Below are 10,933 nucleotides of genomic sequence, written 5' to 3' on the forward strand. Positions count from 1 at the left end.
TTGTTTTTGTCTTTGTTTGCATTTTGAAAGTATTTTGAAAGTGTTTTCAGGCTGCGCAGCTGAAAAAAAGGACCTACCACAAACTGTCTTTAAATATGCGTTAACGACGCTGCAGTTATCTGCTCGATTCACTTTGGTTTAATGCTCCAAGGAGTTAAACTATTCAACCACTTTCTCAGCGAACTGGAACAACGCGATTAGCTCTTAATAACCTCAAGTGTTACGCATGCTGATGGCGCAAAGGGTACGCTCTGTTTGATCTTGCTATTTGGTTCTCTGAAATATGTCTACATAGCCTAACAGAAAGCTTTGCAAATATGGCTTATAGCCCAGTTATTTTAAAAAAATATATTTTTTCCTCATCTATGATAGGTGATACACTCTAGATAGCAGTCATTTCTTTCAATTCCGCATCTCTTGTCCTTTTCTTATACAGTACGATGAACTGGGCCATTACGGTGGCGGGATGGAAGGAGTTGGAGTCCCAACGTCGATGTACGGAGATCCGCATGCCCCGCGGCCCCTTCCTCAGGTTCACCACTTGAACCACGGGCCGCCTCCGCACGCCAACCAGCATTACGGAGCGCACGCGCCACACAGCATAATGCCCGGCAGCATGGGCTCCGCTGTCAACGACGCGTTAAAGAGAGATAAAGACCAAATTTATGGGTACTCCTAAAATTTTGATAATAGTGTTTAACAATAACATAAATGGTTTTGTCAATAGTTTGTTACAGCTGCAATCTCTAGGCTGCGCTGCTTGGAAAAAAAAATTATCTTATCGAGGCAAGACGTTTACCGGAGAAAACGTGTACACATGAATGTTTATGCAAAGGCCAAGGGGTAGTTATGTAAATTTGTCCAAGAGCCACACAATGAATCTGCATTCTTTTGTTTATTCATAATTATTACTGACTTGAAATCAATAGCAATATCTAAATACTTAAGAGAACTGCCGAAAATGTAGAACAGTTTGTGTCTTGGTGGGTTTGAAAAGAGTCATTTATAAAGTTAAACTAAAAATGTTTGGTGTCTTCTTACAGACACCCGTTATTTCCGTTGCTGGCTTTGGTGTTCGAGAAATGCGAGCTGGCCACATGCACACCGAGAGAGCCCGGTGTTGCCGGCGGAGACGTCTGCTCATCGGATTCCTTTAACGAAGACATCGCTGTTTTCGCCAAACAGGTTACTGTTATAGGCTACCAAAAGCTGCTTTCCTTTACCCATTATTGGCCGATGACACTCCATCCACACAGAAGAGCACTTGATGAAGTAGTCGTTCCATTGTTAAATCTACCAGATGTGATGGTTATTGACTGATCGATTAATCGTTTATGGGTAGTTTAACAAGAAGTGTGTGGCTTTACTTGCCAGATTATCCTCTTAGTAAGGATGTGTTAATCAATACCTGTAAAATGTAACGTAATGGTGGGGATATTGAAATACGACACACTGAGGTCACATAACATCCTCTTTCAGATACGAGCGGAGAAACCTTTATTTTCGTCAAATCCAGAACTGGACAACTTGGTAAGCTTTTGTTTAATGATTTATGCGGAAGAACCACATTCATTTGTCATTAATATCATTTGATAGTGTTGTTTGAGGCACGCGAAGTAGGCTACAACACACTATTCTAACGAAACTTGTTGAAGAGAGGCATCCGGACTTGTTTCTGAAGAAAAGCCTTCTTCTACAAGGCCAAAAAGAGGTTGCCTTGGGCATCCTCCGAGCAACACCTTCAGAGTGTGGATAATCACATTAAATTACAAACACATTTCAATTATGAAATTATGACATGGAAAATTATCATTTCAAATCCCATAATTATGAGCATATTGTTTTGTATGGTTTATTTAATGGACGCTTCAGATATAACAGTGTATGTTTGTCACACTTTTTTTTTATCTTCGCAGATGATTCAGGCGATTCAAGTCCTTCGATTTCATCTTTTGGAGTTAGAGAAGGTGTGCTTATCGTGGAATATTATTTCTTAAAGTTAACAAACGAACCGCTTTCATTTTATTCCTTTCTTTAAAAAATTACACGAATCTCGTTGGAATTTACCGCCGTTATTTAACTGAAGTCAATATTTTCATCCAACTCAGGTTCACGAGCTCTGTGATAACTTTTGTCACCGATACATCAGTTGTTTGAAGGGGAAAATGCCAATCGATCTTGTGATTGATGAACGAGATGGGTGCAAGTCTGATTTCGACGATCTCTCAGGATCCTCCACTAATCTCGCAGATCATGTGAGTGAATTATGGAATTTTATTGTTATTATTTTACGTTTCCAGATCGTCGTCTGACAAGAATGCATAAAGCTGATTTAAAAAGTGAACGTTACAGTCGTTAAAACGTAAAAGAAAATGACAGGTTGAAAGGAATTCTCTTGCCGAAAGTTACAAGATGTCCTAAAAGATTGTGAAAATAGCGAACACACAGCGAACACTTTTTTGGTTGAAGAAATACATTTATGTTTAGGCTGACTTGAAATGAGAGCAAAACGAACAAATTAAAGCTAAATCAGAGGCATTATTATTATTATTATTATTATTATTATTATTATTATTATTATTATCTGTGCTAGTAAATCTGTGTAGTGAGTACCACTAGACAGTTATCAAGGGAGGAGTTATGAGTATGTGAGCTGGTCTGTTCTGCCCTGTTCTCTTTGCCTACTCTGCCACTCACATATCTATCTCTCCACTTTAATACAGGAAACCAACTTATAGTACAGACACACACACGCGCGCACACGCACACACACTGTCTTTCACTTGGGAAAATCAAACCATAGCACTGTTACATATGCTGATTCGTTTTGCTTAAATTTCTCCAGACTCTCACTCACTTTGTAGGTGTATGGTTACAGGACTGATATACAAGGAGGGATGATGATGATGATGATGATGATGAAGGCATTGGCAGGTGGATGGGCAGCTTTGGTTCTTCACTTCGGTCCTCTCCACCACTAATGACTAGTGTTGTATTAGCAAGTGAATGCAGCATTGCCTCTGAACTGATTGGATTATTATTGTCAGTGGGGAGGGGGGCCTTTTGTTGAGTCTGAGCCTCACGGTGTGCTCCTCACTGTCTTGCATCCTATTACCAAAACCCCAACCCCCCCCCTCCCTCAACTCCTCTTGCCAGAGCAGGAAAGACTTCCACTGAAGAACAGGTCTTAGTTTAAAACACTTTAAACATGACCAGACTGCCCTGCTGGAGCACTGCAATAATGTAAAGACATTACGTAAAGGCACAGAGAGAAAGAGAAACGGGGAGAGAGGGGGGGGGGGGCGGCTGGGGGCATTGCAGCACTGATATAATAAAATGCTCTTCTATCTCTCCTAAGCGCATTTACTCCCGGCATAAGTATCATATTAACAAATTTATAGCAATATTAAAATGTGTCTGATTAACAAAACACAGTTTGGCTTTATGGTTGTATTCCAGTGCTCTGAGAGCAGAACATTTTTTCCCTGTTTTCTCCATTTTCACTTTTCGCCTTAGTGGCGTCTGCTTCTGAGAGTGAGAGAAGAGGTTGTTGTTTCTGGATCGTAACAGCCATTTTAATGTTTTTGTTTTTCTCTTTATCTGACTTGGCGTTTGGTACTTTTTGATGAGTTTAACATGAAACAGTGAAAGCACCAGTGGGTTTCTCGGCTTCTTTGGTTGGAAACTGTAATTGTGAAGAAGGCAACTGCGTTCTTCACAACGAACGCGCCTCTGGCTCTGTTTTGATCATTTGTGTTTGTGTCATGTGGATTACCTGCTGTGGTGAATTTCTTGGCAGTAGCTGAGGGCATTAACTTTACATGTCCTATTCACTCCAAGATCTACATTTATGTAAAATATCGAACACGCAGTTTTGTCTTTTCTGTCCTCTGCTCCTGAAATTTGTCTCTTTGACAAATAGTTGAATCCTTGATGGATTTTCTAATGCTCTGGTAAAAGGAAAATCAATTCAGCATCATATAAACCAGCAGGATGTTTCTGTTTGATGTGTTTTGTTTGGATCTGCACTGTTGTGTCCAAGCCTCTGAGATAACCTCCAGAGAAACATGCCTTCAGCACTTCAAACTAGCGTTTAATTTCGCATAACTAAAATGAGCTGCCAATTTCTTGCCAAGTGTTTCTAGAGATAGCATAATAGTCGCCTGATGTCTACATGTGTGTGTGTGTGTGTGTGTGTGTGTGTGTGCTCATGCAGAGATGTATGTTTTGTGTGTGTGTGTGTGTGTGTGTGTGTGTGTGTGTGTGTGTGTGTGTGTGTGTGTGTGTGTGTGTGTGCGTGTGTTCATGCAGAGATGTATGTTTTGTGTGTGTGTGTGTGTGTGTGTGTGTGTGTGTGTGTGTGTGTGTGTGTGTGTGTGCGCTTCCTAACAGTGGACGGATCTTCACTAATGCGCCCTCATTGTTGTGTGCGTGGGGGTCTTATTCAGGTCCCGCTCTGAAGCACTTTATCTGTTCACCATCCGGCGAACAGCTGACGCTGAGAGGGCCTGAAGAGCCCTGGCTGCTGTCCTCACCCTGTTTGAGTTGCTCTGAATGCTTTACACAGGGGCTGAATAAGAAGGACGGCTTACTTCCTCAGCCACGTCCATTTTGGTACCAGACACTGCCGCAGATACAGGCTGTAGTTCTGCCCACTCAGTGTTTCTCGTTTTTCCTCGAAGTTTTTGGATCTCACATCCACGTCTTGGTTTTGTGCATGAGTGTATGTGTGTGCGTGAGTGCCTGTGAAATTTGGAGAAATCTGGCCAGAGAAGTCTTTTGTCTGCACGAGAATGGTAATGTCATTTTTTGGGAGAACACATTGCAATGTTTGGCTTTTGTCTGTGCTGGAGAAATCTGGGAAAAAGTTCTGCGGACTGAATAGGGAAAATGATGTAAATATCAGTGGTGGTGATGCTTTATACAGTTTGGCTAATGTAATCTCTCCTGTGTCTTTTTCCTGCCCTTGTCTTTGGTGCGTGCTGGAAACGGGGAAAATGGATATACCTTTTACTGGACCTCAGAATGCCGCATCCTGGAGAGACCTTGACGATGCCCACTCTACTCCGTCGGTGGGAACTCCAGGGCCGTCCAGTGGGGGTCACGCCTCTCAGAGTGGAGACAACAGTAGTGAACTTGGTGAGGAAACACTGCAAGTTTATCTTATGCTTAATAATATTCTATTGTGCTGTGGTACCACAAGTCTGTGCCAGTCAGAAACACTTTTCTGTCGGGACCTTCTCTTTTCTTTTCTTTTCTTTTCTTTTCTTCCCACTTCATTGTGCTGATCAGGAACAGTTTAGCGTGGTTCTCTGTTGATCAGGAACAGTCTGCTTTAGCTCTGCGCTGACATGAACAGTTTAACATGGCTCTGTTGCTAGTCAGGAACATTTTATCATTGCATTGACTAGGGACAGTTTAGTTTGGCTCTGTGCTGATCAGGAACAGTCCGCCATAGGTCTAAGCTGATCAGGAACAGTCTACCATAGCCCTGTGCTGATCAGGAATAGTTTGCTGGTCAGGAGCAGCTCACCGTGATATCCCATGTTCATTCTCATTACAAACGTAGTATGTATGAACAGGGACATGTTCTCTGCTGTTTTGTTGTATTGTGACATTGCTTGTTGGACCGGTCTTGTTGACACAGTGGTTATGGGTGGTTTTGTGGTGGAGGGTTTTATTCTTATATAAGATTGATGCCTGGATGGGATGAAATTGTGGTCTTTATAGAACTTTCATATGGCAAGTCTATTTATACTCCGCTATATTCCTGACTCTTATTTCTCTCTTATTTAGTGGTTTTAAAGCCAGGCACTCATTTCAGGCAAACAACTCAGTTATTTAGTTTAGTTTTTCTTTTCTTTTAAATATGTTTATTTACTTCAGAGCGCTTCTCTGGAATTAGCTGATGTCTCCTCTGTTTGAAGCTGCTGCTGATCTTGTGAGGAGAATGTGTTTTTTATGAGTTGTTGTTGTTGTTTTTCTGCGGGTCGCTAATAGCCTGAGCAAAAATAGCCCTAAAAGCTCCTTAGCCCCTGGTCTGCTAGCCGTCAACAGACACCGCACCAAGCACGACAATGGGAGGATGCTTTGCAAGACAAGAGAAACTCAAAAGGATAAAAGATCAGAGTCCTGCACTCTTAATTCTTTCCTCTTTTTTTCCTTTTCCCCCACTTTTCCCTCCGTCCATAATAACCATAGATTCCTTGACAAGCTTCAGCTCACGGGTGCGAACGGGCGAACACATTCAAAGAGAGCTTTTTTTTTTTTTGGCATTCTAAAAATGTTTGGCATGAGGGCATTTTACAGTATGTAGCATTTAACAGAGGGCCTTCCTGAAAGGAGGGGAAGAACAGGGTGGCCACTTTTTTTTCCTCTTTTTTTTGTTCTTTTTTTAGCCTCTGAGATGCTTTTTTTTAAAAAGAGACACAGCAGGGGATAGCCAGGGTCCACGGCCTTTTGACCCCAGAAGAGAATGTAAAGAAGAAAGGGGAAGCTGATTGACCCCCGCGGGGTTGGAAGAACAGAGAAACACTTTACAAAACACAGGATCACAAAAGAGGAGCAAAAGGTCAGGAGGAGTGATCATAGAGCTGATGCTCCTACCTGCCCTCTCCTTCATCTGAGCCCCTCTGGTCATTCAGAAAAACGGCCAAAACAAGCGCGTTTACCATGAGAAACACATGGGCCCGGGGTAGGGAGAATCTGATATCAGTTGTGCCGTGTTGTGGCTACAGAGGAGCGGTACCTCTTCAAAGCACCTGTTACCACTACGGGAGAGATTCCAGTTTGCCGCAAAGCGTTGTCTGTGGAGCTTCCAGTTCGAGAGCCCATCTGTTCCTACCCGCCTTCATATCGAGATCTTGTTTTCCAAGGGGGAGTAACAGAGGGTTTAGTGAGGTTTGGTTCAAGAGGAAGCTCCTCTAGGGTTTTGTACTGTGGTTGGTGGTGTGTGTGCGTTTATGTGTGTGTGTGTGTGTGTGTGTGTGTGTGGGTGGGTGTGTTGTCGTGGTTACCATGGACAGCCCCCCGCCACTACCACTGGTCTCTTGTGTCAGCAGTGGTCATCTTGGCAAGTGACATCATCACTGTTTTGTGGATGGGGAGGGCTACCGGGGAGGGTGGGGGCAAGCGGGGAGGGTGGGGGCAAGCAGGGTGGGGGGGGGGGGGGGGTAAACAAACAAAGACATCTCAAGCATCCCAGCGGTTGGGAGGAATGTCCATCACAAAAGCCCTGATCGTAACAAAAGGGGAAGCTGGAAGGAATGCCAGGACTCGGTACAATGTCCTAAAAGGGAGATCAGAAAAAAAAAGGAAAAAGAGGAAAAAGGAAAACAAACTGAAGGTTTGGATAGTGAACTGAAGATGTACATTACTGATCAGACCTCAGAGGAATGTGATCTCTCTGGCATTCAAAAACAATTTATCAATATGCTTTTAAGGAAAAGAAAAGAAAAGAAGAAAAGAAGAAAAGAAAAGAAAAGCAAAGAAAAGTAAAGAAACTACAACAACAGGAAAAAAAAAAACAATCAGCTACAATCAGCTTCACTTGTGGAGTTTGGAGTTGACCAGAAATGATCCGGTCTGCGGCGTGCAGTGGTGTGAACCGTGGGTGATAAGGAGGATGGTCAGTGATAGATTGAGGTCAGTATGAGCTCATTAGAGAAACAGGATTTACTCTGTGATGCATGTTAGGTGGCACTCATCACATAAGCCCTGCCCTGTCTTCAGGACACGACGTTCGTCAAACAACAAAACCACAACGCCTCAAATGTCTCGCATCTTCTCTCACAGTGTTCCTACCGCGGAGAACCGCAGAACGGTTTCACTGGTACGACCACAAGAGAAACGACTGTCTCCACACGACAAAAATGTTCCGTTTTCTTCATCAGTGCTAAAGGAAGAGATGGAAAGATGGATAGATGAGTGATAGATAAGAATGAGATGGAAGGAAAGATGACTCTCCTCCATATCTTGGGATGTATTTTTTTTTTTTATTTGGAGTAGCCTGAGGGTATACCCCAGCCTTCCCCGAGGCAGTGGCGGCCCCCCTCTGTGTCACGCGTGCGGATAAGGGAGGGGGGCAAGAAGAGAGAGAGAGAGAGAGAGTGTAGAGTGGGAGAGAGTGGAGGGAGAGAGAGAGAGAGAGAGAGAGAGAGAGAGAAAGAAAGAAAGAGAAAGAGAGAGGAGTGTTTCGTGGCGTGCTGCTTTAGCACTGCACCGTCAACAGGAGCTGGCCTGACTGAGTTGCCAGGGAACAGTCAGAAGCGATTAGCGTTGGCTAGGATCTGCCCTGCGGCCTTCCCTTTTTCTGGAGCACAGCAGAAAGGGAGACGGGGGGATATAATGAGGATATTTCTTTCTTTCCATCTCTCTCTCTCTGTCTTTCTTTCTTTTAACTTTGCCATTTTTTTTCTATTTCAGTATTTATTAATTTTCTGTTGAAACGTCTACAGAGCATTGGGACATATTCAAAAATATCTTTGCGTGTTGGTGTGTGCATGTGTGTGTGCGTGCGCGTGTGTGTGTGCGTGTGTGTGTGCGTGTGCGTGTGCGTGTGTGTGTGTGTGTGTGTGTGTGTGTGCGTATTTGTGTTTTTTTTCCTGTGGTGTGGAAGTTATGCTCTATATAAAGAAGTGAGGTTCACTGGTACTGCAGTCAGCTCTGGCTCTGATGAATCCTGCCAGTCTTCTCTCTGCTCTCCTTTGTCCCATCATTTCTTGGGCATCTACTGGGCACCTGACCTTTTAACCTAACTTCATTTTCATCACACTTATGATCCATAAGACTCTAAAATGAATACAGAGTGACGAGAACACACGCACACACACACACACACACAGACACCACCACCACCACAAAAATGTCACTCAAACAAAGACTCAAACAATGTTAAGATCACCGGCCTGCCCTTGACTTACTTTTTGATAATGGCATGAGTAGGACCCCCCCCCCCCCAGCCTCCGCACACACCACCCCACCCGTACCCCCTCATCCACACATACACCCACACACACACACACACACACACACCCCTTCCATTTGAACGTCATTATTCATTAGCTGAAATATTTATGCGTGAATATGGTGCATATAGGAGCCTTTTGATTGATGCGTCCCCAAAAACAAGGAGACATGCTGCGTCGAATCTTGAGAAAAGTCGGGTTTGTGTCCTGCCTCGGGGGAGGAGCCTCTCAGATGCATTATTCACGTGCCCTGCAGGCAGGCTTTCAAGGCATCTCTGCCCTCAGGGCACGAAAAATAACCACCTCTGTTAAAAGTAAATCATCTCTGCTGATGAACAATTAATGGACGAGAGGAAGAGAGAGAGAGAGAGAGAGAGAGAGAGAGAGAGAGAGAGAAAGAGACAGAGGGGAGAAAGAGACGGAAATCTTAGTTTAAAGAGAGCCTCCTGCTGGCACGTGTGCTAGTTGCCCCCCCCCCCCCCCCCCCAGAACTAATCAAACAAGAACTGGAGCTAACAGTAAGGACGGTCTACGAAGCTTTGTCACGAAACGCCAAGCCACAGACAGAGATCAGAGAACGTGCCCTAGAGATAGCACAGCACAGTGGCGTTCGGACGTGGGCTGCAGACGCTACGCAGTTTCATTTCAGTCTCGGTTTTTAGTGTTCAGACATAAATGTTTGAGAAAGATGAGTGAGGCGCACGGAGCTTTTCTGCTTTTCTATGAGGGCGACGGGCCTCATTTTGAAACCGCAACACAGTGGGTTTCAGCAAACGTGTCAAAACATTAACCAACATACTTTTCCCTTCTTATTATCATTTTTTTTTGTTTTTTTAAATTTCACAGAGAAGGAACTGCGGCCACTGAATTTGAACCAGGACTCGTGGAGTCTGTAACTTCTGAGCTTTCATTCCATATAAACTTAACGTCCTCACTCATATTATTGACTTGTAAAAAAAAAAAAAAAAAAAAAAAGATCAATGATCAGAGTATAAGAAATATTTTAACCGGTTGCTTCTTACATTCACAGGCTGATATTTCAGTCAGTATGTGTTTTCGGTGCTGATAAGACAGAGTTTGTGGAGATAAGCTATGAGGCACACGCAGGCTCTGTTTGTGGTGGATGACACAGTTCTGTAAGACCAGAGCAGAACACTGGATTCAAAACCCTTTTTTTTCCCCTGATTACACCCAACTTCATTAACCACAGTTAGTGTTGTTATTTCCCTCCTCTTCCCTGTGAGCTGGGAACCAGAACCGATCAGAGTTTCCCTTTGCTGTGTCAAAGGCCCAACCCCAATATATCCACTGCATTATGTCAGACATGGAAGCGTTCATTACTTCATGTCAAACGCAGAACTCACATTGAATTAATAACAACGCAGCGTGTGTGTGTGTGTGTGTGAGAGAGAGAGAGAGGGAGAGAGAGAGAGAGAGGGTGTGTGTGTGTGTGTGTGTGTGTGTGTGTTATGCTGCGTGTACTTGTGCATGTGTGTGTGTTGCACTCTGTGCACACTGTGATTCCAAAGGATAAGACAGAAAGATCCATCCTCTCCACCCCCCCCCCCCCCCCCCCCCCCCCCCCCCCCCCCCCCCCACCCCCGGCTCTTTGTTTTCATTTTTTATTTTTGTTCTTCATCACTGTCTCAGTTCAGTGTCAGAATGGGTGAAAAGGACTTCAACCAATCTACTGTTTTCCTTTTCCCAATTAGAATCTGAGATCTGAGCCCTGTGCTTCCGCGTTTCCTCGCTTTTCCAAATTACCGAGGTTCCCCTGGAGGTTATTTAATTATCTGTTTGTTCATTGTTTACGTGTTTGTCTCTAGGCGACGGTCTTGAAAACAGTTTGGCGTCGCCAGGAACGGGGGATGAGGATGACCAAGACAAGAAACGACAGAAGAAACGAGGGATCTTTCCTAAAGTGGCAACGAACATCATGCGGGCCTGGCTCTTCCAGCATCTCACGG

At 44.0% G+C, this 10,933-nt stretch overlaps 1 protein-coding gene across 5 annotated transcripts in view; it reads left to right on the plus strand.

Moving 5' to 3' along the window:
- Nucleotides 1–226: 226 nt before the first annotated feature.
- meis2b (Meis homeobox 2b) overlaps nucleotides 227–10,933 on the plus strand; it is a 17,836-nt gene continuing 7,129 nt past the window's right edge. Inside the window, exons 1-9 of one of the 5 annotated variants that reach the window (XM_030771414.1) lie at nucleotides 233–244; nucleotides 437–532; nucleotides 575–669; nucleotides 1,044–1,185; nucleotides 1,480–1,530; nucleotides 1,917–1,967; nucleotides 2,109–2,255; nucleotides 5,025–5,139; nucleotides 10,793–10,932. In XM_030771414.1, coding sequence (XP_030627274.1) covers nucleotides 233–244; nucleotides 437–532; nucleotides 575–669; nucleotides 1,044–1,185; nucleotides 1,480–1,530; nucleotides 1,917–1,967; nucleotides 2,109–2,255; nucleotides 5,025–5,139; nucleotides 10,793–10,932 — 849 coding nt within the window. Of the gene's footprint in view, nucleotides 245–436; nucleotides 670–1,043; nucleotides 1,186–1,479; nucleotides 1,531–1,916; nucleotides 1,968–2,108; nucleotides 2,256–5,024; nucleotides 5,140–10,792; nucleotide 10,933 lie in introns of all 5 variants that reach the window. The other 4 variants (XM_030771415.1, XM_030771412.1, XM_030771411.1 and 1 more) reach the window with 4 other exon arrangements.

Source organism: Chanos chanos, chromosome 4 (assembly GCF_902362185.1).
Source record: "Chanos chanos chromosome 4, fChaCha1.1, whole genome shotgun sequence".
Classification (NCBI taxonomy): Eukaryota; Metazoa; Chordata; class Actinopteri; order Gonorynchiformes; family Chanidae; genus Chanos; species Chanos chanos.